General features: G+C 42.1%; 1 protein-coding gene across 2 annotated transcripts in view; it reads left to right on the top strand.

Moving 5' to 3' along the window:
- The window catches only part of piezo1 (piezo type mechanosensitive ion channel component 1 (Er blood group)), a 119,280-nt gene that overhangs the window by 80,349 nt on the left and 11,173 nt on the right, over positions 1-27,758 (top strand). Inside the window, exons 27-45 of one of the 2 annotated variants that reach the window (XM_061746189.1) lie at positions 270-435; positions 657-746; positions 4,036-4,118; positions 4,984-5,052; positions 10,114-10,214; positions 10,291-10,420; positions 10,774-10,842; positions 13,213-13,385; positions 13,478-13,578; positions 15,120-15,281; positions 16,349-16,607; positions 19,355-19,543; positions 20,909-21,091; positions 21,277-21,475; positions 22,274-22,403; positions 22,575-22,722; positions 25,309-25,461; positions 25,769-25,830; positions 26,217-26,375. In XM_061746189.1, coding sequence (XP_061602173.1) covers positions 270-435; positions 657-746; positions 4,036-4,118; positions 4,984-5,052; positions 10,114-10,214; positions 10,291-10,420; positions 10,774-10,842; positions 13,213-13,385; positions 13,478-13,578; positions 15,120-15,281; positions 16,349-16,607; positions 19,355-19,543; positions 20,909-21,091; positions 21,277-21,475; positions 22,274-22,403; positions 22,575-22,722; positions 25,309-25,461; positions 25,769-25,830; positions 26,217-26,375 — 2,626 coding nt within the window. Of the gene's footprint in view, positions 1-269; positions 436-656; positions 747-4,035; positions 4,119-4,983; positions 5,053-10,113; positions 10,215-10,290; positions 10,421-10,773; positions 10,843-13,212; positions 13,386-13,477; positions 13,579-15,119; positions 15,282-16,348; positions 16,608-19,354; positions 19,544-20,908; positions 21,092-21,276; positions 21,476-22,270; positions 22,404-22,574; positions 22,723-25,308; positions 25,462-25,768; positions 25,831-26,216; positions 26,376-27,758 lie in introns of both variants that reach the window. The other variant, XM_061746188.1, reaches the window with a different exon arrangement.

The following is a 27,758-nucleotide window of genomic DNA, read 5'->3' as shown; positions in this document are numbered from 1 at the left end:
GGTTTATTTAAGAAGGTGAAGTGTTGTGATGCAAATGTCCTTGTTTCTGTTCCCACTGGAAGTGACAGCATGAAACTTAGAGTAACAGTAGCTGAATTGCTTATGTTAGATTTGTTTTGTGAGTAAAGGAATATCTGTGAGATGAAGAATAGTATCTTATCTATGATACAGGTCTTTATTAACTGGTTTAATCAGTCAGCCCTGATGGAAACAGGGACAGGCGCTGTTGTTCAGCAAAATGAATGTAATCGTGTTTTGTTTCTTCACAGCGAACACGGTGAACGGAAGCACGTGCAGCCTCCCAGTGGAGGAAGCAGGCGTAATCTGGGACAGCTTCTGTTTCATCTGTCTTCTTCTGCAGAGGAGAATCTTCCTTAGTTACTACTTTCTGCATGTAACAACAGAGCTACAGGCTTCTGCCAAACAGGCATCCAGGTACGGCAATCAAGCACTCAAACTCTTCACACAGATGTGCTGGTTACTTGCTAGGAGTAGTTTATGACTTATCAGAAGCATAAAGCCAATTTCCCAGAGAGCTAAGAGTCTGGGTTAGCTGGTTAGCCTATGAGGTTCAACATTTTTAATAATTGGACAGTTGATCACTGATGGTATTAACTTGTACATGTGTTTAATGAGACTGAATGTTCTTTTTCCAGAGGGTTTGAGCTCTTTAGGGCCACCATCACCAAGAACATTGAGTTCCACCACCAGATTGAGAAGAAGTCACTGTCACAGGTCAAAAGATCGTAAGTTCTCACTTATTTAGTATTGTGTCAGAAACATCAACCCTGAGCATCGTCTTCATAAAACAGGGATTTGACAACAGCTTCTTCTATCCACTGCAACACAAATACTACATGTACAGGAGATCCTTCCTGCCCACAGCTGGAACCATCTAGGACACGGGTCGGCAACCCGAAATGTTTTAGAGCCATATTGGACCAAAAAAACTAAAAACAAATATGTCTGGATCCGCAAAAGCTTAAGTCTTGTATAAGCCTTATAATAAAACCAACACATGCTGCATGTATCTATATTAGTTATATTAGCCTACTATCAAAATCTCTAAGTTGGCTCCAAATACATAAGAGTTCACTACCTGCATAAAAGCTCAGTCTCAATATCCATCACATCACACGACTCAACACAATAATTGAGTAGCTGGTGCTGAATTTTTGTACTTGATTTGCTGATCAGTGATGTTGCTGCTATTTTAATGGCGTTTCCTTCACTGTCTCAGCGGAGAGAGTCTGTATCATCTCGGTTTGGTTTTTGAAGTCTGCAAATAAGTTTTCCACGCTTTATTATCACTGGTTACAACAAAACTTGCAGCAGTAGTGGAGTTTGGGGATGCAATCCACTTCTTAAATCTATTTTTGCGCTCCTCTAATTTCTCCAGAAGTAATGCAATCACACTTTTTCTGTCACTCCCAACTGGGGACTCTGCAGCAAATGTAGCATATTCCCTGGAAATGTCTTTCCACATGACTCTTTTTGTTATTGGACAACTTCTCACTACAGAACAAACATTCAGGCAATGAATGCAAATGATTCAGTCCAAGAAACATTGAATCCTCTTTTCTTTTCATGTGTTTCTCTTTATCCCTTTGGAAACAATCCCTTTGGCCGGTTTGTTTCCAGCAGCCTCCTGCCTGGCGCCCCCTGCTGGTAGAAACGTGTGTTGCGGGCTCCGACGCAAATCTTTGTTAACAGAAATGTTGAAATTTAATATTTATTCTACACATTTTTACAGCATTGGAAAACATTAAGAATGTTTGTGTCATGTTTGTCCTCCTATAGAAACCATACTAAAACAAACAATGTATTTCTCTCCCCCATCTATTTCCATTTTCAAACATTTTTGAAAAAGCTCCAGGAGCCACTAGGGCGGCGCTAAAGAGCCACATGCGGCCCTAGGGCCTCGGGTTGCCGACCCCTGATCTAGGATAACTCTTTAGAGAAACTTGAATAATGTCAGGTATTGCTAAATAGAATTTCTCTTTGACAATTAATAAAGTATTGTTGATTTGAACTAAAATGAAATGAACAAACCAAATTCAATTAAAGGAGCTTGAGGCTGTTTTTTTTATTTGCAAAATGTAATGCAAGTCGGTCCCGATTTTCCCGCGCTGGGCTGCGGATGTGACGTCACATGACGCTGCATGCACGTTCTCCCCGTTGTCCTGTGCCGGCTTCACTGTTGGCTGCAGTACCCCCGACGGCCGCCGTGGTGAAATGTGGCGATAGAGAGTCTCATTTCTTAAAAGCAGCCACAAGCTCCTTTAAATAAAATGAAATTCAATTAAATTGAATCTAATCAAATCTTGGATGCATTACGGTGCAGTAGCTCTACACTGTGGAGTCCAGCTGAAACAGATTTAAATCAGGTTATTCTGTGCCAGGGGCGTTTCTTGGGACTGAGAACATTGGGGGCTGAGCCCAGACCCTTATAAGGAAGCCTATGGGATCTACCTGGGGAAAAAAGCTCAATGCTTTCTTGAGCCTTATTGCATCTTGTCTACAGCCAAACACTGCCAAAATGTACCAGAATGAAACATATTATATTGATAGAAACAGGAGGATTCACTTATAGATAACACAGGAATTAAAGCAAAAGAGGTTGCCACCTTTCAGAAATAGAAATAAAGGACGCCCCGATTTCAGCAGCGCAGGAGCCAAAAAAAAGCCCCAAAACTGCATAAAAATGTGTTTATTTTATATGAAAAAACGTGTTCTTTAATAGCATTGAACTTGCATGACTGTACAGACAGCCAACCATATAGCAGCTGAAATAGCCTCCTATGCTCTGTATGTCCACATCAGCCAAGGTGTAGAATATTGCTACAGGTGAAGAATATGGTGTAAAAGTTAACTTATTTCAATAATTCAACTATAATATGGTGTAAAAGTTAATTTATTTCAATAATTCAACTAGAATTTGGTGTAAAAGTTAACTTATTTCAATAATTCAACTAGAATATGGAGTAAAAGTTCATTTATTTCCATAATTCAACTAGAATTTGGTGTAAAAGTTAATTTATTTCAATAATTCAACTGGAATATGGTGTAAAAGTTAATTTATTTCAATAATTCAACTTAAAAGGTTAAACTAATATATTACCTAGTCTTATTACATGCAAAGCAAGATATGCTGAACCTTTGTTATAATTTTGATGATGGAATTTTTGAATTATTGATTTCATAAAATATTCTCTAATATATTTTTTATTTGGGGTTTTCATAAACTGTGAGCCATAATCAGAGAGCAGTGTCTTGCTGGTGCAGCAAACTGCCAAAGCAGAGCTTACGGCGTATAGTAAGCGGGGACGCGAACGTACGGTGCGCGTCGCCGCGTACCCTACGCCGTCGATTTAACGCGGAACCATAAATCAGGCTTAACGCGGGCGAATTTGTCAGTTTTCTTTTCGTCTTTTCAACTGAGCACGCAAACACAAACTGAGGGTGCAATGCTTGCTTATGCACCATCGTAGAACCGGGCCTGGCATAATATATGTCCGTATTGGTTCAATACGGAACTTTTAATTCCCAATTCCAAACCCCTACCTGGAGGTGAAGCCCGAGTCCTCCCCGCAGCGCTGTCTGGCACATAGAAAGATCTGGGCACAGACGCAGCAGGTCCTGTTGTCCCGCCACTAAGATTTTGCTGGCCTTAATGTTTCCTGTGGTTTATTTTGTTATTATTGATCAATTTAGTGTTGATGTGTGTGTGTGACAGACGTGTGTATGGGGGGTTAATGAAAATACGGGACAAATCGCGTCCCGTATTAGTTCAATACGGACGCAATCCATCTCTCTGATTGGTCTTGTTGTCTCGACGTCATCCCCTGTTGCATTCAATGATAATGGAAAACTACAACTTCTTTAGTGACTCGTAATGTACAGTTATGATTTTTTTTCTTCTGAAGTTGAATTATCCGGGGCTAAAGAAAAAACGTCCGGGGCTGAAGCCCCGGATGCCCAGGCCAGGCGACGCCACTGTTCTGTGCTCATCCTCTTCCTGTCCTTCTCTGTCAGCATGCAGAGAATCCGCTCCAAGCAGCAGAAGTACAGAACTGGACACCAGACGAGTGAAGGTCCCAGTGATGGCCAGACTGCTGGTAGGACTGCTACTGCTCTGTTTACTTTAACCCATAATCATTACTCCAGTATTATTTACACACCAGTTTATCCTAACCAAGCCAGTACTAATCAAAGAGAATAATGTGTTACATGGTGACCCATTTGCTTGTGATAGGTGAGCGTACAGGGACCCGGAGTCACATCATGTAGTGTAGTGTTGTGCATCCTTGCCTTTGACTACTACTAGATCAAGATAGATTCTCAATCCTTTGAACGTATCTGCCCCAATCACAGAGCAACTGAGTCTTTTATACAGTACCTGCATGATCCTTCTTTACCTTTAGAAGAGTACGGGACCAGGATATGCATGATCCAATACAGTTGTGATTCAGGTTGTTTCCCATATCTCCTATTTTTACTTCCTCTGATGTCCCTTCATCCCCTTTCTATGTCTTGATCTTCCTTTACAGTCTCATTTACAGTGAAACCTAACATCCACAAGGTGTTGACAAGGTTTGACATTAACACCAGCCTTGTGATAAACCTTATGAACCATTTTAAACTAATATCAATCATTCAAGTTGTCTGTAGGATCTTTCCAGAGACCCAGATCATGAACCCCCGAGCAATTATTACATAAACATATCAGTTTACCACTTGGTTAAATCATAGTTTTAAATATATTTAGCCCTTATTTTTGGCATTTAGATTTATTATGTACACATTTTTGTTGTGTTTTTTGGTTGTTGTTCAGCTGCTAAATTGTATTTTTGTGTTATATCTGTTTCCCTACAAAACCAAACTGGTGCAAACATTCCCCAAGGCTGCTGTTTCCAGATTGTACTTAGCAGTTGTACATGTGTCCTGTAATGCATCCTCCAACCATCTGTTGTTCCCTTGCAGACAAACAGACAGATGAGGATAAATCGAGGAAGAAGAAGTGGCATCAGCCATGGTTAGACCACGCTACAGGTATAACAAACGCTTCATAGACAGACACTATACATTACCAGAAAACAAAGCATTCATTGCCTAATTCTCTCTATCTTCAAATAAATGAACTTTTGGGTTGGAACATTTGAGAAATATCCAATTAACCTTGTTAACTGGTTATAAAACAGGATTTGAGCTTTGCTGTGGAAAACCTATTAACACCTCTGTATTATATGTTTAAACCACCTGGATGACTATTCAATTCTATTCAATTCAATTCAATTTTATTTATATAGTCTATTACAACAGAAGTTGTCTCTAGGATCTTTCCAGAGACCAGAACATGAACCCCTGAGCAATTATTACATAAACATAACATAAACAGTGGCAAGAAAAACTCCCCTTTAGGAGGGAAGAAACCTGGACCAGGACCTGGATCATAAGGGGGTAGAAACCTGGACCAGGACCTGGATCATAAGGGGGTAGAAACCTGGACCAGGACCTGGATCATAAGGGGGTAGAAACCTGGACCAGGACCTGGATCATAAGGAGAAACCTGGACCAGGACCTGGATCATAAGGGGGTAGAAACCTGGACCAGGACCTGGATCATAAGGGGGTAGAAACCTGGACCAGGAACTGGATCATAAGGGGGTAGAAACCTGGACCAGGACCTGGATCATAAGGGGGTAGAAACCTGGACCAGGACCTGGATCATAAGGGGGGACCTCCTGCTGAAGACCAGCTGGACAGAGCAGGCAAAGAGAGAACAGACAGAGAGAATGAAGAACAGAGAAAGGAGAGACACAATGGTTAACTGGTGCACTACAGGGATGACTGTATAAACAGATGTAGGCAGCAGACACTGAGGTGATCAGAGGGGGGACTGCAGGTCAGCCTGCAGCTCCTGGAGCTCTGGCCTGCAAACATATGCACAGAAGAGAAAAGGAGGGGGGGCAGACCAGCACAACAAACTACAAGAACAATGGAGAACAATGATGGTGATGAAATACTTCTAATTAATAACTGAGAAAGGAAAGAGAAGGAGGGGTGATGGGCACGTGTAGGACACGCCCACAATACACCATCTGTGTACTGCAGGAGTGCAGTACCAGGAGTTAACGCTAAAGCGTCAAGACTATGTTTCAAAGCAGCATTTTAGATGGTCGGTGACTCACAGTAAACTTGGCACAGACGAGTGTAAGTACAAGGTTCACCTTTGAAGTTAAATGCAAAGCAAAACTGACTATCAGGATCCACAGGAACACTAAAAAAGGTGTTTGAGACAGCAGAACCAAAACTCTCTGAAAATATTTCCATCACAAGCGTTGTCAAATCAAAGTGCTCAAGCTACCGTTAATATTCTCAGTACATGTGGGAAAAGAACAGATCTGAACTAATCTGGTCCATGAGGTCTGAAGGCTCTAACATGTAACATGTAAATTGCCAGAGTAATAACTTTCTTACATTTTTCCCACTTCTGAACAATCTTTCTCACTGTTGAATGTTGAACTCTAAATTGTTTGGAAGATTCAAGATTCAACACTTTATGTTGATTGGAATATGTTGCGTTAGACACCGACGGTAAAAGCGCTCAACCATCACACAATACAAATCAAATACCTACATAGAAATAAATGTATTCATGCAGTGATACATCAAGAAAATAAATTATAATCTAGGCTTAAAAGGAGTTATTACTAAAATGATACTGAAAATACTGTAGAGGGATCAGCAGTAACATAAATACACAATCAAATATGAAAGTTGCCATAAAACCTTTTATTATTTTAATATTGCTGATTATGGCTTACAGTTTAAGATTAAGATTCCCAGAATATTCTAATTTTTTGAGATAGGATATTTGAGTTTTCTTAAACTGTAAGCCATGATCAGCAATATTAAAATAATAAAAGGCTTGCAATATTTCAGTTGATTTGTAATGAATCCAGAATGTATGACATTTTTGTTTTTGTAGTTGCATTACAGAAAATCACAATATTCAGATTTTCTGAGACAGTCCTGTATGTGATGTGCAGTATCCTGTTGAGATGATTCCCCTCCCCAGCAGACGCACTTTCAAACTACACAGTTATAGCAAAGGTCAAGATGTCCTCAACAGCTGTCCAACACAACTGCAGCAATCCTTTACTTGACATGCCACATTCCTTTAGCTGCCTTAAAAAAATGGTCCCTGGTTGTCTTTCTGTAAACCAGAGCTGGTGTTGCCCCTCCGTTTCCAGGTGGATGAGATGTTTACCCCTAGAAATCTAAACTACTTGCTGCACTTTTATGTTGGTTTGTCTTCCCGTGTTCTGTGAAAGTCTCGTGTCATACGGAAGCAGCAAGGGGGCATTTACTTTTTGTACACAATGTTTTTGCATTTTGTGTTTACAAATAATGTGTCACGTTGTTGTTCATCTGATGTTCTTATTTTTTAAGTATGTCCTGAACTGTAAAACATGTAAAACTGCACTTTCTTTTTCACATGACTGTACACTGGCAGAAGGGATCAGGTGAGTGAAATCATTTGAGCTAAAAGGTAACAGGAAGCGAGTGAAAACTAGCACTGATGAACTGGGCACATAAAAACAAAAACATCACTGCCATTTTTTCCCAGTGAGCATCTTTCTTCTATCACTGCCACAAACTAGGGGCTAATAGCTTGATTAGAGATCTCCAAACACTACAGGCAATCTGTACAGTGTCTTTGCACTCCCTCAGGCCTTATCTTGGTTGGACATGCCTGAAAAAGCTCCCTAGGGAGGAATCCAGAAGGCTCCCAACCAGATAAACCCCATCCTCCGGCTCCTCTGGGTGTGAAGCAGTGACTGTACTGAGTCTCTCCCGGACGGCTGACCTTTCCCCCTAAGGAAGAGTCCAGCCAGCCTGCAGAGGAAATCCTTTCAGCAGCGCATCCTTGATCACATTCTTTCAGCCACCACTAACTATTGGTTACCATAGGTGAGGGGAGGAACATGACCAGCTGGTAAACAGAGTCTTGTTTTTTGATTCCCCTTCCTTTTCATCACAAAATACCAGAACAGAGTCCACATTGCTGGAGACGCACTGCTGATCTGCCTGGTGGATGACACTAGGGGCCAATCCCAATGTTCACCCTACTTTCTACCACTAGCCCTCAATCACTACCAATTCACCCTCAAAATGAAGCCACAGGCGTAGGGCCCTTGTAATCTTCCCTAGGGATTGGGACACCACTTGCTACGTCATTGCGTGGTTTACGTTCGGGTACGTAAGCGACTGCGTAGTTACGTTTGCACATACGTCACACCATATCAGGAAGCCCAGAGATAAAAGCTGTTTTAATTTCAGCTGTAGCGCTGTTAATATGCCACTTTATTATGTTTTTATATTTTTTCAGGTGTAAAAGTAACCGTTAAGATCCCCAACCTGGGCTCAGTTTATCCAAATAACGCCTGTTAACAAATTTGCTCCGATGTTTTTGGGGATGAGAAGAGCAGCCGGCGATTTATGGTTCCACGTTAAATCGACGCAGAGCCTACGGCGTAGTACGGTGCGCGTCGCCGTGTAGCCTACGCCGTAGGTTCTGCGTTGGTGTAACGCGGAACCATAAATCAGCCTTTATTCTGGCGAGATCTGAAGATACAACGCAACAACGAGCAAGCGAGTGATTATGTACATTCAGTGAGTGAATATTAGGACAGTAAACAGTAAAATATATATTTCTCGCTAGAAATGTAATCAAAACGCATTTTTATGCAGAAACTAACTCAAAATATTGATTTTATTCACTAAAAATGAAAAATGTCCGCCATGTTTTTTGTTTGATTCAGTCTGCAAATGATGACGTAAAGCATTCTGGGAAATTTTCTCTAGCCCTCGGTCGGCGAGTCAGTATCTGAAATCCCTCACTGTGAAGGATTAGATTCATACACACTAGCCCTCGTTATGTCCACTAGCCCTACATGCAAAGAGGAATTGGGACAACACTACCCTCACGGGAACGCGCAAAATTTAGGGGTAGAGCTGAAAAGTAGGAGTAGTGGGGGGATTGGGACCGGGCCTAGGTCATTTCAGTCATACAGCTTCAGTTGACCAAATCAATCATGACAGGCATGTACTCAACAATCACTAAAATAATCAATGAACAGAACTAAAATTAGAAATAAAACATCCATAAATTAAGTTCATTAAATAGCTAACTGTTTTTGATCAGTAAAAGTCAAGAACTAAACCTAGAGAAGGAATATGTTTTCAGCCATGTTTTTAAATGATATGGGCAGTGGTGTTATGATGGTGTTATGGAGACTCTCAAAGATAGGTAATTAGGAGTGTCCGGTGCGAATAAAAAGATTGTCAGTTTGTGCTCACTTCAGGCTAAACACTGTATAGCAACTTCCTGGAAGAGCACTCAACCTCCCATAGTTAAACATTGGTTTAACAGTCTTTCCAACGTTCTGGCCCTGGAGAAGTTAACCTGCCACCAAGGGGGAAATACGGAGTTTCTTTAAGTTATGGGGACAATTTATTGAATATCTTGAAAGTCAACAATCAGAAAATGTATAAAGAAAATGTAATATTCAACACATCAGCTCTATAGGAAACGCAGGGTTATATATTTTTTTATTTTATTTATTTATTTATTTATTTATTTATTGAATTTTTATTTATTCATTTATATATTTTTTCAGTAGTTCTTGGTTTTGTCTTTTCTTTTCTCTATGAATGTGGGCGTGTAAACCATCATTAAGGTGTATGTCATGTTAAATCTGAAAACACAATGAATATAAATTTCAAAAAAGTAAAACTCAAAATAAATCAAAATCAGCATCTTACACTGGTTCTATGTAGCAGCTGCCCTCGAAGCCAAAAATTAATCTTACATCACTGTTAGCATTCATACCTAGTTAATCAACCAGCCAGACCTGAATGCCCCCATGTGGTTGGAGATGGTACTGCTACATAGAGTCCCTTTAATGTTATCACTTTGGGTTTGTCTGTTATTGTGACTTAGAGAAAGATCATATCAAATTTAATAGTAAATCAAATGGAAAAAAAAGATACAGTAGGTAATACAATGTTAAAGCAGAAGTGTTGTCTGTGTTTCCTCTTCTCACAGTCCTCCACTCAGGCGAGTACTACTTGTTTGAATCAGACAGCGAAGATGAGGAGGAACTGAGTGCTGAAGAGAAGAAGCCTCAAAGACAGAGCGCTTTTCAGGTCAGTCACGAGTCCCAAGTGAATTGTTTGTTTGTGAAATGGAAATGTGGTTGTTCAATGGAGAGGTCTTTCTCAGTTGGCGTACCAGGCATGGGTGAGCAATGTGAAAACTGTCCTGCGAGAACGGCAGAGACGGCAGAAACACCTGAGACCAATCGAGACGGGACAAAAAATGAACCAAGAACAGCAGGCTCTTATTGTGAAAGGTAAAACCTTTTTCTATTTCAACCAAGATATAGTTTTAGTTTTTTTAAAAAGCAAAACAAACATGATTGTATGAGAACATGTAACCTGATCAAATCAAACAACAACATTCATACATAAGGCTCCCCGGATTATAGGGCGCACTGCGGATTTTTGAGAACATTTAGGATTTGAAGTGCATCTTATAGTGCGAAAAATATGGTAAATTCAGAAATACTTGAATAATCACAGATGAGAAATTAGTTTAAACTCAGAAATTAATTAAAATTAAAAAAAAAATTAAAAATGTAACTACATACATCCTGATCACATCATGAGTTTGTGTGTGCTGAGTTTGACTTGTGGGGTTTTGCAGGTGCTGATGAGGATGTCTTTGAAGATGCTGTTCAGACTGATGATGGGGAGGAAAAGGAGGAAGAGTCTGGTATGTTCACCCAATTCCTTATTACAGTGAAGGACGGAAAGATAGACAAAGACATAGAACAGTGATAGATGTGCTGTGTGTTGTTTGAAAGTGCATTTGGCCGTTTTCATCCGGAGTCTCCTCCCTAGGGAGGAGGGACATGCCTGGAACACCTCCCTAGGGAGGAGGGACATGCCTGGAACACCTCCCTAGGAAGGAGGGACATGCCTGGAACACCTCCCTAGGGAGGAGGGACATGCCTGGAACACCTCCCTAGGGAGGAGGGACATGCCTGGAACTCCTCCCTAGGGAGGAGGGACATGCCTGGAACACCTCCCTAGGGAGGAGGGACATGCCTGGAACACCTCCCTAGGGAGGAGGGACATGCCTGGAACTCCTCCCTAGGGAGGAGGGACATGCCTGGAACACCTCCCTAGGGAGGAGGGACATGCCTGGAACACCTCCTTAGGGAGGAGGGCCATGCCTAGAACACCTCCCTAGGGAGGAGGGACATGCCTGGAACACCTCCCTAGGGAGGAGGGACATGCCTGGAACACCTCCCTAGGGAGGAGGGACATGCCTGGAACACCTCCCTAGGGAGGAGGGACATGCCTGAAACACCTCCTTAGGGAGGAGGGCCATGCCTGGAACACCTCCCTAGGGAGGAGGGACATGCCTGGAACTCCTCCCTAGGGAGGAGGGACATGCCTGGAACACCTCCCTAGGGAGGAGGGACATGCCTGGAACACCTCCCTAGGGAGGTGGGACATGCCTGGAACACCTCCCTGGGGAGGAGGGACATGCCTGGAACACCTCCCTAGGGAGGAGGGACATGCCTGGAACACCTCCCTAGGGAGGAGGGACATGCCTGCAACACCTCCCTAGGGAGGAGGGACATGCCTGGAACACCTACCTAGGGAGGGGGGACATGCCTGGAACTCCTCCCTAGGGAGGGGGGACATGCCTGGAACACCTCCTTAGGGAGGGGGGACATGCCTGGAACACCTCCCTAGGGAGGAGGGACATGCCTGGAACTCCTCCCTAGGGAGGAGGGACATGCCTGGAACTCCTCCCTAGGGAGGAGGGACATGCCTGGAACACCTCCTTAGGGAGGAGGGACATGCCTGGAACTCCTCCCTAGGGAGGAGGGACATGCCTGGAACACCTCCCTAGGGAGGGGGGACATGCCTGGAACACTCCTTAGGGAGGAGGGACATGCCTGGAACTCCTCCCTAGGGAGGAGGGACATGCCTGGAACTCCTCCCTAGGGAGGAGGGACATGCCTGGAACACCTCCTTAGGGAGGAGGGACATGCCTGGAACTCCTCCCTAGGGAGGAGGGACATGCCTGGAACACCTCCCTAGGGAGGGGGGACATGCCTGGAACACCTCCCTAGGGAGGAGGGACATGCCTGGAACACCTCCTTAGGGAGGAGGGACATGCCTGGAACACCTCCCTAGGGAGGAGGGACATGCCTGGAACACCTCCCTAGGGAGGAGGGACATGCTTGGAACACCTCCCTAGGGAGGAGGGACATGCCTGGAACACCTCCCTAGGGAGGGGGGACATGCCTGGAACACCTCCTTAGGGAGGAGGGACATGCCTGGAACACCTCCCTAGGGAGGATCCAGGAGGATCCGGTACAGATGTCCAAGCCACCTCAGCTGACTCCTCTCAATGTGAAGGAGCAGCAGCTCGACTCCGAACTCCTCCCGGGTGACCGAACTCCTCACCCTATCTCTAAGGGAGTCCAGCCACCCTGCGGAGGAAACTCATCTCGGCCGCTTGTATCCGCGATCTTGTCCTTTCGGTCACTACCCAAAGTTCATGACCATAGGTGAGGGTAGGGGCGTAGATTGACCGGTAAATCGAGAGCTTTGCCTTTCGACTCAGCTCCTTCTTCACCACGACGGTCCGGTACATCGACCGCATAACTGCGGACGCTGCACCGATCCGTCTGTCAATCTCACGCTCCATCGTTCCCTCACTCGTGAACAAGACCCCGAGATACTTGAACTCCTCCACCTGAGGCAGGACTTCTCCACCCACCTGGAGAAGGCACACCACCCTTTTCCGGTGGAGAACCATGGCCTCGGTCTTGGAGGTGCTGATTTCCAGGTCCATTTTGGGTCAAAGTGCCGGTTCTCGGCATCAACCTTCCGGCGCTTGTTGAAGTTCATGTTTACTGCTGCTGCTCTGGGTGGAGTCAGACAGGCGAGTCGAAGTAGTAGTAGTATTACTTATAATAATGTAATTAAAGATAACTTCATTTAGATTTCTTTTCCCAATAGTTTTTTTTTTCATGGATTGATTGGTGGGCCAGTCAAAAGGGCCCGCGGGCCGGAGTTTGAGTATTGCTGCTCTACACTGTCTGTTCTCTTTGCGCTGCAGTTCATGGTGTGATGGTCCAGAAGATCTTGGATATTCTGCACTTCTTGTGGGCGGTGGTTTTGGCCATGGTGGATGGATTGACGCAGTGGCTGGACACTCTGACCAAACAATACAGCGACACATCCACGGTTCTGTGCAACGAACGCTACTTCATCATTCATAGAATCCAGCAGGTCAGAACTTAAACCAGTAGTTTTACTGATGTGCATCACTCACTTCAAAGATCATTAAACATGTTTGTGTGCATGTCTGATGGTTGGTGCAGCATAATGCAGCAGCCGTGCGAACAGAGGACCAGCTGTCTCAGGATTCCACAATTTACACCTTTCTGGACGAAGCTGATGCAGAACATTCCACCACTAACAGGTGGGTGTCAAGTCTCCCGTTTACCAACCACATGTCAGGCTGTAGGTAAAGCTGTGAATGAGGCTGTGGATGAATCTGTAAACGAGGCTGTTTATGAGGTTGTAGATTAGGTTGTTTATGAGGTTGTAAATGAGGCTGTTTATGAGGCTGTTGATGAGCTTTTAGACGAGGCTATTGATCAGGTTGTAGATTAGGCTAGCTTTGTGGTTTTCTTTTGTTCAGACAAGAATAAGAGGTCTTAAAAGCTATCAACACTGAAGACACAATGAACACAATACAGCTACTATGTAGATTAGGCTGTTCACAAGGTTGTAGATGAGGTTGTGGATGAGGTTGTAGATGAGGTTGTGGATGAGGTTGTGCAACATAAGGGCAGCTGGGATTCCCCCCACGTCCGGGCTCCCCTGCCCTGCCTGTGGAGGGATGATTGGCTCACCCATCGGCCTCGACAGCCACCCGAAGTGGCACTAGCGGCAACATCGCTGACGCCTTTCCCCCCACCCCCACCCCGAAGTAAGCGTCTTCATCGTACATGATGGACAACAATGAGATGAGGCTATGGATGAGGTTGTAGATGAAGATGAGGCTGTTTATGAGGTTTAAGATGAGGTTGTAGATGAGGCTGTAGCTCAGGCTTCCTATGAAATCACCAAATGAGGGCTGTGAATGTAATAATTTGGTTTAAAAGTTGTGATTGAGGCTCAACAAACGTGTTAGAATTGTTGTCTAATTATCGTATCCCTTTATAGGGAAAGCTACAGTACCATGGGTTATGGCTTTTAAAACGTTTTTCAGCAGCATCTTTCTGTAACAATTAAACATAACAGTATAATGGTTGATAACTGAAAGACGCTCAGGACTGCACTGCACATGCGCAGGAAGCTCCACCTCTCCAACTGAAGCTTCTCAAAGAAAGTCAGGATAGTGACAGATTTCCTCCCGCAGGATTTATTGTTAACATCAGCATTTTTTAATTAGTTTTCATCTTCAGGCACAAATAATGCATTAAAAATCTGAATATTTCAATGTCTTTACTTTAAAGGAGGCAGCCTGTGTGAATGTAAATGAGGGTAAATGTTAGTGACCTGAGTGCACATCTGTTCATGTTAAAGAACTGGCTCAGAGCCTTGCTGAAACGTAGCTGTGTTAGATTAAACCAGCTCACAAGTAAATACACCTAGTGGTTGTGTGACTTGTTTCTTAAAGAATGCAGTAATTGAGGTCAAGCTAAGCGTTTGATCCAAGCTAAATCAAAGAAGCTACCAACTGATCAATGGCACTAAAAAGGTTAAGTGACTTACTTATGTCACTGTGGGGGACCCTGCATTATATGGTAAGCCTTAGCTAATACAGTACATCCACAGTGCCGTTGCCCCTGCATTTCCATAGGTCCTAGAAGATTGAGATAATTGACAGTTTGAGTTTTTGTAATTACGTGTCACAGGCTGCCAGCTGTAGTTTGTGAATTTGAGCTCTTGTCTTAAACAGCATGTTTGTGTAAAACCTATTTTTCACGGATTTCTGTCATTATTTGCTCTCAGCTGCACACGCAGGGGGTCAACAGGCCGGTCCACCCCCAGGCCCAACAGCACCGGGAATCTCCTGGGTGCAGAACTCCTGTCCTCCAGCGCTGGACTGCAACAAGACCTGACCCAACAACACCACAGACACTCCAGAACAGCCAGCGAGATCTTATCAGAGCGGTAACTACTTTGAAAACAGGAGATATCGACACACAGATGTTTCAATTGGTCTGGATACAAGTGGATGACCCACACAGATGTTCTGGTTAATAAGAATGTAGTTGCAACATCACAATGCTTCTAAGAGATATGTTCTGCTCATATAACGACAGAACCGTGGTTTCTCTCTAAGGCCACGTTTCCACATAGCCGTGTATTTACAAAAACGGATATTTCCCCCTCTACGTTTTGGAAAATACCATCATTTACACGAACCCGCATAAATACGCTGTTAAGGTGCTATGAGCAGCCAAACCTACAGGGGGCAGTGTAACGAGAAGCATAAAGTCTATGGGCAGAAATATGTGCCATTAGAAACTGAATTTGAATAATTTATATCTGAATTTGAATTGCTCAACTTGAATAATTGCATTAAAAAACTGAATCTGAATCACATAATTTGAATTTGTATTGTTTAATTTGAATCATTGCATTGAAAAACTGAATCTACATTCAGTTCTCACAATTCAAATTCAGTTCTTGCAATTCAATTTCAATTTTACTGTGCACGACATCCGAGTCTTCCGGAGGAAGAGCAATCGAGTGCAGATACAAAGAACTCCTTTTCACGTAGCCTACTATAACCTCTATTTTCTTTCAACTATATAAACCACCAATGGGAGCTAGATATTTCGAAACCTATTGTTTCCTACATTCTGTGTAAAAAGTGTAGAAAACACAGGTGGCACACATGACGCTGGTGACGTTTCTGTCGCATAATGTGACGTTCTGAAGCCTAAATGTCCGTTTCCCTCTGTTTACAAGCAAAGCAAGTGAAAACTGAGTTTTTGAAAATCTCCAATTTGGCTGGAGTTTTAAGAAATTATTGTTTTTGGTGACTTTGAGCTTCGTTTTCAAATGAAAGGCCAAAATGCATGAAAACACCACAGTTTTTGCTACGTGTAAACGGGGCCTAAGTTCAGTCATTATTGTTTGCCTCAGCTCTGATATCAGGGATTGATGGAATGGGGATGGATGAAGTAACAGCACTGATCCAGGTTTGTGGTTTGTGTCTTCTTGTTCTTCAGGCAGTTCTTCATCGAGGAGCTGGAGCAGAGCCGAGATTTCTTCGACAACCAGAACCGGCTGCTGAAGCTGCTGCTCTCCATGTACACGCTGCTGTCGGCCAACTCCGAGCTCGTCTGCTACTTCATCATCGTGCTGAACAACGTGGTCAGCGCCTCCGTCATCTCTCTGCTGCTGCCGATACAGGTGTTCCTGTGGGCCATGCTGGCCGTCCCCAGGCCCAGCAAGTGGTTCTGGATGACTGCTATCGTCTACACAGAGGTAGAACACTGGCCCACAAATATGGTTTATGTCACAATTAGTGCTGTCAGGCCATCAAAAATATTAATCTAATTAATGACAGGATTTATAATTAATTAATCGCATTTTAATCTCATATCTGCTAAAGGTCCCAAAATAAAGAATTCAAATTCTAGGACATTGCAAAATTGCAGTGCATGACTAATCAATTGAATACACTAAGAAGAGAAGATTTGAAATCCACATTTTTATTGGTGAAGTGTTTCATAAATGACATTCAAAAGAAAAAATATCTTCCTGTTCATTTGGTCGTGCATCTGTGCACGTTGGCCTGGGGGAGTGGTTTTAATACGGTTTGGTCATGACACCATTCCTCCTTGATCGTCTTCCATGATTGAAATCGGCTGCAATCAGCAGCAACCCACTTTGCCATTGAGTTTGTCAGTTTTTCTGTCGTGGCTTTGCTCATTCGTTTCCCAGATTCTGCAAGCGTGGGTTGGTGAAGTGAGCTCACGCTAGTTCTAGTGGCTTAATTTAAAGCTTAGTTTAAATGATAATTCAGGCTGGAGCAGCTCCGCTGATAGGAACATTCTTTTTTACCAAATGTACAATCACTGCGTTCTTGTTGATAGTCCCGTCTTCTTTCTTTTTATACATCAACTTGCCGTTCAAAGGCCCTAACAAAGATTTGCTGAGTCTCCCCTGAGTGGTCCAGGTCTGTCACTGCTTTGTTAGTTTGACCAGCAGCAGGAGGGAAGTGACCTGTTACTGCCAAGTGAACTACGGCTCCCTCAATGGGACACATTTTGTCACTCATGATTAATTGCATTAATTTTCATAATGTGTTACCGGTAATTAGCAGTGTAATCAGTACTGGAGTTGAGGGGGGATCAGGGGGGATGGCATCCCCCCCTGAAATAAAAACGGTCCAAATCATCCCCCCCTGAAATAAAAACGGTCCAAATCACCCCCCCTGTAAAACTGCCATCCCTCCTTTCCATCCCTTATGTCATTTCATCAATGAATGTGGTTTTACTGCTATTTCAACATTTAGAGTCATCACCAGAAAAATAACTTATTTGACAATTTTCACCTGTTTCAAGTACATTTTCACTTGAAATAAATAGAAAAATCTGCCCGTGGGACAAGATTTATCTTCTCATTACAAGCAAAAAAATCTTGTTCCACTGGCAGATTTTTCTACTTATTTTAAGTGAAAATCTACTTGAAACAGGTGAAAATTGTTGTTTTTTCCAGTGATGAGTCTTGTTTTAAGTGTAATGAGATTTTTTTTACTAAAATGAGTCATTTTAACTAGAAATAAGACAAATATTCTTGTTAAGATTTAGAGTTTTTGCAGTGATCCATTTTCCTTATCCTGTGAAGGACAGAGTCATATTGATAAGTTCAGAAAACTGTAGGAGTGCAACAATATATCGTGCCACGAAATTTCGCGATACAAAAACGTCACGATACGTGTCGTGGAGGTGACAAACTGTATCGCGATATTGGGTTATTAATATTCATCTATTGTGTTGACTAGTAACGGCCGCGCCTCGACCCGCGGACCAAAATCTGACTCTCTTCAGAAGAAACTAGTACCGTTTTGAGCTCTGAACCTTTACTTATGTAAGGCTGGTAGAGTTAAGCCTTACCTTATTAAATTAAACCTTTTTGGGGTGGTGAGTAGGATAAACACGGGAACAACTTCTGCGTGAGTTTGCGTGTACTTCAATGTCCGCTCAACAGTGTAGGATTTTAGAACATCAACACAGCACCTAGTGCCGTACTGTGGCGTATCACTCCGCCCAATCTAAAACAGACTAATCACTACAGATAAACTGACCAGTGTCATTATAGTCCCTGATTTACATCAGAATATATTTATAAAATAATGAACCCTGAATTACCAAAATAACCTTCTTAACAAAAATAAATCTTCTCTTACACTTATAAGGTGAGCATGAATCAATCTGTTTTATGATGTAAAATTGTATTTATTTATTTACTTTTATTTATTTATTTAATTTTAGTTGTTAAATTTCTGGAAAAGAAAAAAGTCAAATCATACATGAGAGAAACTATTCAGTTTGTGGCAAAATATTTTTACTTGACATTTACTTTTAGTTCAGTTTGTGGAAAATGGTTGGCCTGGCTTTCTGTTTAAAACAGTTATAAAGCATTACAAACTGAAACAATCGGGCAAACACACAGCATTGTTTTGTATTTTGTGTCTTTCAAATAAAAGACAATTTTTTCCAGTCATATGTTCCTCATGCAAGGTTGTTAAAAAAATACTGTTATAATATCGTATCGTTATCGTGACCTCAGTATCGTGTATCGTACCGTATCGTGAGATTAGTGTATCATTACAGCCCTAGAAAACTGTTTTTATTGTTGTGTTTTGATGTATTTGATGTAAGCCCAGTGGATATTTAAAGCTTACAGAAGGCTGCATTTAACTGCTGCTATGTCATTCCTGCAGTATTTCTGCAGGTGTTTTGGTCACTGCTATTATTTGTAATATATTATATTATTTGTAATCAGCACAAATGATCTGTCCCCATATGATAAAATCCACCATCCCCCTGATTTATTTTTACAACTCGTGTACTGAGTGTAATTATTTCATCTAATTAATGTGCTAAACTGACAGCCCTAGTAATAATTGCTGGGGATCATGTTCTGGATTAGTCAGTTATGTATTCAGGCTCTTGTGGTCCAGACTTTGTGACTGGTGTCTCTGGTTTGCTGCGTTGTCTCTCCAGGTGATGGTGGTGGTAAAATACATCTTCCAGTTTGGATTCTTTCCCTGGAACGGCGTGTATGAGATGATGCTGAACGAGGACAAGCCTTTCTTCCCACCTCGCATCTTTGGTGTGGAGAAAACTGACAACTACATCAAATACGACCTCCTTCAGCTGCTGGTTCTGTTCTTCCACAGATCGCTGCTCATGGTCAGTCAGGATTCACTTTGATTGCAGTTACAACCACAGTCCTTTTCCCGTACCATGACATGAGCGAAACCATCAGCATCTCACTGGTTATCTAAGTGATGTGTCATACACGTAGATCTGGAGTTTAAGAAGCCTTTTTCTGAATGATACTAACCAATCTCTTAAATACAAGCTTTCTCTTCAGACAGAATTCCAGAGTGCAGAGTTTGATTTAGGAACTTGAAATATTGGCTTATATGTTTTAATGTTCTGTACACATGTGGATAGATATGTGTGTATTGTTCCATTAGCTCTTTATAGGGCAGTCAGTAACAAACATGACATTTCAAAACTGCTGCAGGACCAGACTAGAGCAGCTAGTCTGAAACAGCTTCATCCTAGCTACGCTGCTATAGAGCTACGCTGCTACAGAGCTACGCTGCTACAGAGCTACACTGCTACAGAGCTACGCTGCTATAGAGCTACTCTGCAGGGGGACTCCAACATGATCCACTGAGCAGTGCCATCACCCCTCCTTCTATCCTCTTCTTCTGTTTCTTTTCTTCAGATCAACTCTCAGTTGCTCTTGTCTGGTCCTGCAGCTCCAGCTATGACTACTGGCCCTAACAAAATACAGTTTACAATAACTAGAGGCTTTACTAGACAGAAAGGTTTTAAGTTTGGTTTTAAAGGTGGAGGTGGTGTCAGCCTCCTTAACCCAGATTGGAAGTTGGTTCAGTAACGGTTCCTGATAGCAGAATACCGCCCTCCAAATCTACATTTAGATACTCTAGGAACTACTAGTAAACCTGCACTCTGAGAACGGAGAGCTCTGTTAGGAACATAAGGCACTATCAGGTCCTGGAGAAACCAGGAGCTTAGACATTTAGGACTTTATAAACCATAAACAGAACTGGATTCTGAGTTTTACGGGGACCAATGGAGCGACGCTAACACTGGAGAGACGTGGTCTCTCCTGCTGATTCCTGTCAGCACTCGTGCTGCTGCATTTTGGATCAGCTGGAGGATATTCAGAGAATTACTTGGACATCCTGCATTACAGTAATGACTAAACTGAGAGAGAAACTATGGAAATGATTGTAAAAAAATTACAAAAATGTAATAAGCATCACAGATGTCTTCAATCTTTAGTCAGTCAGTCTGACTATTTAAAGGGTTAAAAGGGAACTATACTGTTTGGCGATGTATGTACACACACACATACGCACAGTGTACTGTACATATATATATATATATATATATATATATATATATATATATATATATATATATATATATATATATATATATATATATATATAAACGGGTGATTTGGTGTTGTAGTAGTAAGATGAGTCACTATGGTTTTTGTTCATGTCTGCACAGCAATATGGTCTGTGGGACCACGATGGGACGATGGAGAGTCAGGACCCCACATCACAGGCAGGACCAAACATTGGAGACAGAGATGAAGATGGAAGTGGGCATGAAGTAAAGGAAGAAGGGGAAAAACGTAGCACAGAATCCACAGGGAAAAAGCTGGATGCTGAAATGAAGCAACATGAAAAGGTAACAATTATAACCTCATAATAAGATCTGTAGCTCACAGTAACATGTATAATATCTGCAGCTGCTTGCAAGTTCATGAATAATGCAGCATCATGTTAAACCAGAGCTACATTAAGCACAGAGCTGTCAGTGTTTGACCTCTGTTCTGGGGTTTTGAAATGCTTCCTTGATCATTTTGCTTGCAGGTGGACCCTGCTGAAGCAGCTAGCAGCTCCCCGGCAGCAGAACTACTCAGTGAGTCCCAGGATGGAGCAGAGCTGCTGCCCCAGGGGATGGAAGCAGATGCTGTGAAAGATGTGGAGACAGGTGGTGAACAGTTGGTGGAAGAAGTGCAGAAGAAAAGCAGCGGCATCCGCTCCCGCAAAAACCCCAAAAGACCCAAAGGTTTGTGTGACCCCAACATGAGAAATGAACCACAGCAAATGTTCTGGTCCTGGTGCAACCTGCTCACACAGAGCCAGAGTCTGCATGCTCTGTGGTGTTTGTTAGGAGATCAGATGGTGATGATGATGATCATTGAGGAAATGCTGAGTCAGCGTTCAACCTATTGAGATCCTCTTTCTCAAATTATTCCCCTTTTTTTGGCCGATTAAGTTGTTCCACATTTTTGATGCTATTGCACCATTCAGATATCAAAATGTGTAGCTCGTTCAGGTTGTCACTGCTATGACTTTTGGTCCTTCAAATCTCTTGGAATCACATTATATTATATTGCATATATATACATTATACTGTATTCCAAGGCCCAGTGGAATATAATGTGGAAATCTTTAAATATATACATATACTTTTAGCTAGTGACGCCATTCAAACTTTAAATTATTCACTTTTTAACTCACTTTCACTTTAAACTCTTACCAATTTCTTCATTTAAAAAAAAATGTTTAGTAGTTTTTGAAATATCACACTTTAACTTTTATGAAAAATTAAGTTTATAATGGATTTCAATTGTGGAACCTTCAGACTTCCTTGAAAACTTTGTTATCTTTGAGAGCTAAATACTCCAGTGAGGGATGACAACCCGGCAGAACCAAAACCACCGCGGACTAAACCAGAAAAACCCAAAACAGAAAGATACCCACCCACAGCAGAACCAGAACCAAAACCATCGTGAGCAGAACCAGAACCACGTTAGAGAAAACCAGAACCACAATCATGTTTTTTCTCTTCCTTTTCCAGCAGAGTCCCAGACTGAGTCTGCAGATTCTAGCAAAGAGCAAGTGAAGAAGAAGAAGAAAGCCAGGAGGTCAGAGGCCGCCGGCATGAGAATCGTGACTGTGGCACAAAAGATGAAACACGCCTTAATTTCTGGGTGAGACGAACACAAAAACTCACAAAAACTCCTGGTTAAGAGGGGAAGTTTACTGGTATTTTCATGGTGATTTTACTGTGATTTTACATTGACTTAGTAGTACTAAGAGATTTTTCTCACCGATTTTTCCATTTTATTGCAATGGTTTAATGCAACGATGCTTCTCTGCAGCGTACAGAAGGCAAGAAGACCAGCTCAGACTTTCCTCGGGAATATTCTTCATGCCAAGAATCGTGCTGCCACTGATGTCTACGCCCTCATGTTCCTAACCGACGTCATCGACTTTGTCATCGTCATCTTTGGATTCTGGGCTTTCGGGGTGAGAGATGAATGCATTTATGAGCATGATTGAGATATGACACTCCACTGTTATGAATGTTCATATGAAGTGTAAAACCTACGGTGTTTTATACTCAGCTACATTGGAAAATAAATTAGTAACGGCCAAAATTTCTCAGCTGGGAAATCAAATATTAGAAATATGAAGGCTGTTTCCACCTGGCATTTATTGTCAATTATGTTCAGCCCGCAGCTATATGTTATTTTTTACATAGAAATCTAAGAGATTTACTTTAATAGCTGGTGAAAACTCTTATAGTAATAACTGCAATTCTGAATACATACAGTGCATGAAGTAAATGGAAATAGGGCAGTTCAGCAGCTAAATTTTCTTTTCTTTTTTTCAACCCCACAAAAATACAGTTCAGATACAGTTACAGTTCACAACGAAAAAAGGCACAACACCTACTCGAAGTAGCCTAGCTTTGATTCAGTCCCAGGGACCTGAACTGGTTGCTGCTTGTGTCTCTGCATGTTCTTGTGTCTGTTTGTTTTTTCTCTTATAGATTTCCAGGGCTCGTGTGCTCGTTGTGCATTTCCCTGTGTTTTTCATGTTTTAGACTAGCAGCGGGTGTCACCCCGCCCCACCCCCCCATATATACCGTATTTTCTGGACTATAAGCCGCTACTTTTTTCATAGGTTTTGAAACATGCAGCTTATACAAAGGTGCGGCTATTCTGTGGATTTTTCTTCCACCGCTCGGGGCGCTCTAACCGGTATTACAATCAAAACTAAGACAAAATAAATGCAAAGAAGAATACGCTACTTCTTCTTTAGCAGATAGAAGTAGAAGTAGATTTCAAACAGATAAATAGATAAATAAATACTGGTTATTTTCTCTTGGTTCTGTAACGTTTTAATCAGCAAAGTTGCTGCCGTGTTAAAAGACACTGTTAGGAAAGGATCTATTTAGGTACAAACATGTACATCATTTACAGTTCAAAATCCTTCTGTACATGTAGTAAATATCTAATCTAACAACATAAATATCTGCGGCTGAAATACCTTCTTTTTTTTTTAAATAGAGCGGGTGCGGCTTATATACAGGTGCGGCTTGTATATCTTTTTTTTTTATTATTTTTTAAAAAATAGAGTGGGTGCGGCTTATATACAGGTGCGGCTTATAGTCCAGAAAATACGGTATATATATATATATATATATATATATATATATATATATATATATATATATATATATATATATATATATATATTAATAAAATAAATATATATAATATATTTTATATATTAAAAATGCATATATATGCCTTAGGTTTTTACCAACATGGTATTAACCATTAATTTATGGCTTAGGCTATTTACACCCGGGTGCAAGTACTGATGAGTAGACTATTTACACCCTGCTAACAATATCAATGTATGCTATTGCACCCATGTATTATTAGAAAAAAAAATGAAAAAAAATCCATCAGCCCAACAGTGATTGACAGGTATTCACACCACTTTTGATAAACTTCATTTAATCTCTTCAAAATATCTTACAATGACATAACAGCAAAAATTGTTCATACAAAAGTATGAGAGCAGACGTTTGTCTGGCTCTATCGTTGGACATGGTTCCAGTTTTAGAGTGCTGCACATGGGCAACGCATTTGTTTTCATATGTGAACAGGGTGTGAATAGCTCAGCTGGTGGGGCTTGCTATTTGTACCATGGTGCAAATAGTCACTCCGTTAATATATATGCAGACAAAGTTAAAAAAAAAAAGCCACAACACAATGAAAGTAAACAAAAAGTTGGCGTCACTTTCAAATGTCTTTTTCGCTGTGTGTAGCGTTACACCCACACTACACGCCTATGTAACCATTACACAACATGAGCCGTTTCTGACAGTGGCATATTAATCACAGATCACGTTATCTAGTCTAAATATCATGTACCGTTCAAGAATGCAAGATGCACCGAAGACGTTTGAAAGTGACGCTTTATACTTTCAGTTTACTCTGCGGTGTTATGGCTTTTGGCGTTGTTTGAGATGTCTCGGCCACAGTAGAAACTTCCCCTTTTCCTGCAGGAACAGTGCAGCAGGAGATCTTTTTCTTATTTTCCCACAGAGACAAAATGCTGATATCTCTTATATGCCTTCAGTCACAATTAATCAGATTATAATAATAATAATGACTTGGATTTATATAGCGCCCTTCTAGGCACCCAGAGCGCTTTACAGAGATCATTATTCATTCATACACATTCTCACCAGTGGTGGTAAGCTACATTGTAGCCACAGCTGCCCTGGGACAGACTGACGGAAGCGTGGCTGCCATATTGCACCTAACGGCCCCTCCGACCACCACCAACATTCATACACATTCACACGGTTTACGTTTCTTTCACAAGATTACGTTTCTTCTTTTCCTGTACACCAAGTTGAGCATCTGATTTGTTCTTTCCTCCAGAAACACAGTGCAGCAGCTGATCTGTTATTTCCTGCAGAAACACAGTGCAGCAGCTGATTTGTTCTTTCCTGCAGAAACACAGTGCAGCAGCTGATCTGTTATTTCCTGCAGAAACACAGTGCAGCAGCTGATTTGTTATTTCCTGCAGAAACACAGTGCAGCAGCTGATATCGCCTCCACGCTGTCGGAGGACCAGGTTCCTGAAGCGTTCCTGGTCATGTTACTCATCCAGTTCAGCACCATGATCATCGACAGAGCCTTGTACCTGCGCAAGGCTGTCCTGGGAAAACTCATCTTTCAGGTTCCTAACTTTGTTACAGTAGCAGAGTTTCTGCATTTTCTCCTTCATGAAATGAGAATGACTTTTGTCCCAGCATGATTAGGAAACTTGTTGAAAATTTAAATGTATAAAATCATTTTACTAGATTACTTTCCAAATGTTACAATGAAAATGGACTGATTTCCAAAGGCCCAGGACTGGCCTGCAGTATTTCTGAGGATGTTCCTCATGATTCTAACATCTGTACAGTTGTGCTGCTCAATTTAGTTTAATCATGTCTCTTTGTTGCTTACATTTATTTTGTCCTCGCATGATTCTGTCCCTCCAGGTGATCCTTGTTTTTGGGATTCACCTCTGGATGTTCTTCATTCTGCCGGCTGTCACTGAAAGGTAAAGTCAGATTCAGTGATTGTGGTTCATCATTGATGATGAATCATTGATCATGTTTAGCATGATTGTAGAATGTTAATACTGCGCAGACACAAACTAAAATAATGGCTTTACGCAAAATATGGTATACTCTAAAACAGATACACGCACCCAGCTGGGCTGAGAGTGGGATTAAGAGCTTGTCCCCCCCATTCAATTTATAAATAAATTGAATTGAATTGATCTGAACAAAATGCAAAAAGAAGATAGAGAAACACATCTTGAATTTATGAGTTATTTTTCATTTTCAGATACTGACGAAATGAGAGAAGGTCAATAACAGATTTCTCTTCTCTCCGAAATACTATTGTATGTAATGTTTAATGATTGTTTCTCTGCTTATTCAGGAAGTTCAACCAGAACTTTGTGGCCCAGCTCTGGTACTTTGTGAAGTGTATTTACTTCGGCCTGTCAGCCTACCAGATCCGCTGCGGGTATCCCACACGCATCCTCGGAAACTTCCTCACCAAGAAATACAACCACCTCAACCTGTTCCTCTTCCAGGGGTATGTTGCTCTGTAACTGTTCTGTTACTGGTGTTTCTGTACACACTGCTGCTCTCGCTCAAATATAGAATGTGTTTTGTTCTTCAAGGAACAGATCCATCCCACATTATATTTGGGTCATTTGAGGGAGAAAAAACCCACAAAAGCCAGACAATGTTTCCTCCACAGAAGCAGGTGTTCAGATCTCTCAGGACCGGGTCTTTAAGTGCACACAAAAAGGAACAACTAAAACAGATTGAAACATGACCTACCGTTTGCAGCAGTCCAGATGCTGATGATGAAATGGTGGTTTGAGTCCAGGAGGAGGAGCAATTACATTCTGTCAAATTAAGAGTAAATTAAAATGTAATCAGATCATTGAATACAAACATTATGGCTCAAACAAATTCATTCTCGATTGTGATCTCAAAGGGTTTTGTGGATATTTTCTGGGTTTATAAAGTCAATTTTTTTATTTTAAAGGAGCTTGAGGCAGGATTGAGGCAGGATTTATGAAAAAAATGCGTATACATTTTAAGTTTTCTAGTAATAATGTCAGATGAAGCGTTCCAAACCAAAAAGAATGAGCCCTCTAGTGTATCTCTGCGTTGCCTTGAACAGGCTGTGTGCTGCAAAATGTGCTGCAATTCTGGGCCCGAATTGCAGCACATTTTTTTCCCGCGCTGTCCTGCGGATGTGACGTCACATGACGCTCAGAGGCAGATCTAGGGGGTGGCTACTTGGGCTCAAGCCCCGAATGTTTTTCCAAAAGCCCCGGATCCATAGGCGCCGGAACCGTGGGTGCTTCGGGGCCCGAGCGCCCACGGAGAGGGCCGAGCAGGCGAGCCCCATGTCAAAAATCACGGTTTTCACGCAGAGGGCGCACAGCGGTAGCCACTGCCGGCTTTCCCATTTATTGTGTATTTGCTGCCTCCGCGCAAGAGCGCAGGGTCTGCCGCCGAGATCGGCGGCGCGCAACAGGGCGCACGCCGCCGGGTTGGCCGCAGACTCGGCGCAGGTGCCCAGATCTGAAAAAACAAAAAAAATCGTCTGGTCTAAATGTTCAATTGGGGCGCAAACACCGCGGCAGGTGCCGTCTCGCGCCGCCGAGCTCGGTGGGGAAGCGTCCGCTCTGGGCGCAGACCGAGCCGGTGTTCTGTCGATTTCTGCTGCTTCGTCGAAAAATGCTACCACGGCATAAACCGATAGCGTCTATCTGTCGAGTTTTGCTACCCTATCAGAAAAAGTTCCTTAATGGTTTTCTCCCTTTTGCAGAGCAACAATCTTACTGTTTTACTCCCTAAACCACTTCCTTTCCCCCCAAGTGGTCCTTGTCTCTTGCCAGGCCGTTATTGTAAATAAGAATGTTATTAATGACCTGCCTGGTTAAATAAACGAGAATGA

The sequence above is a fragment of the Cololabis saira genome, chromosome 17 (genome assembly GCF_033807715.1).
Source record: "Cololabis saira isolate AMF1-May2022 chromosome 17, fColSai1.1, whole genome shotgun sequence".
NCBI classification, from domain to species: domain Eukaryota; kingdom Metazoa; phylum Chordata; class Actinopteri; order Beloniformes; family Belonidae; genus Cololabis; species Cololabis saira.
This window is presented reverse-complemented; position numbering and strand designations above follow the sequence as displayed.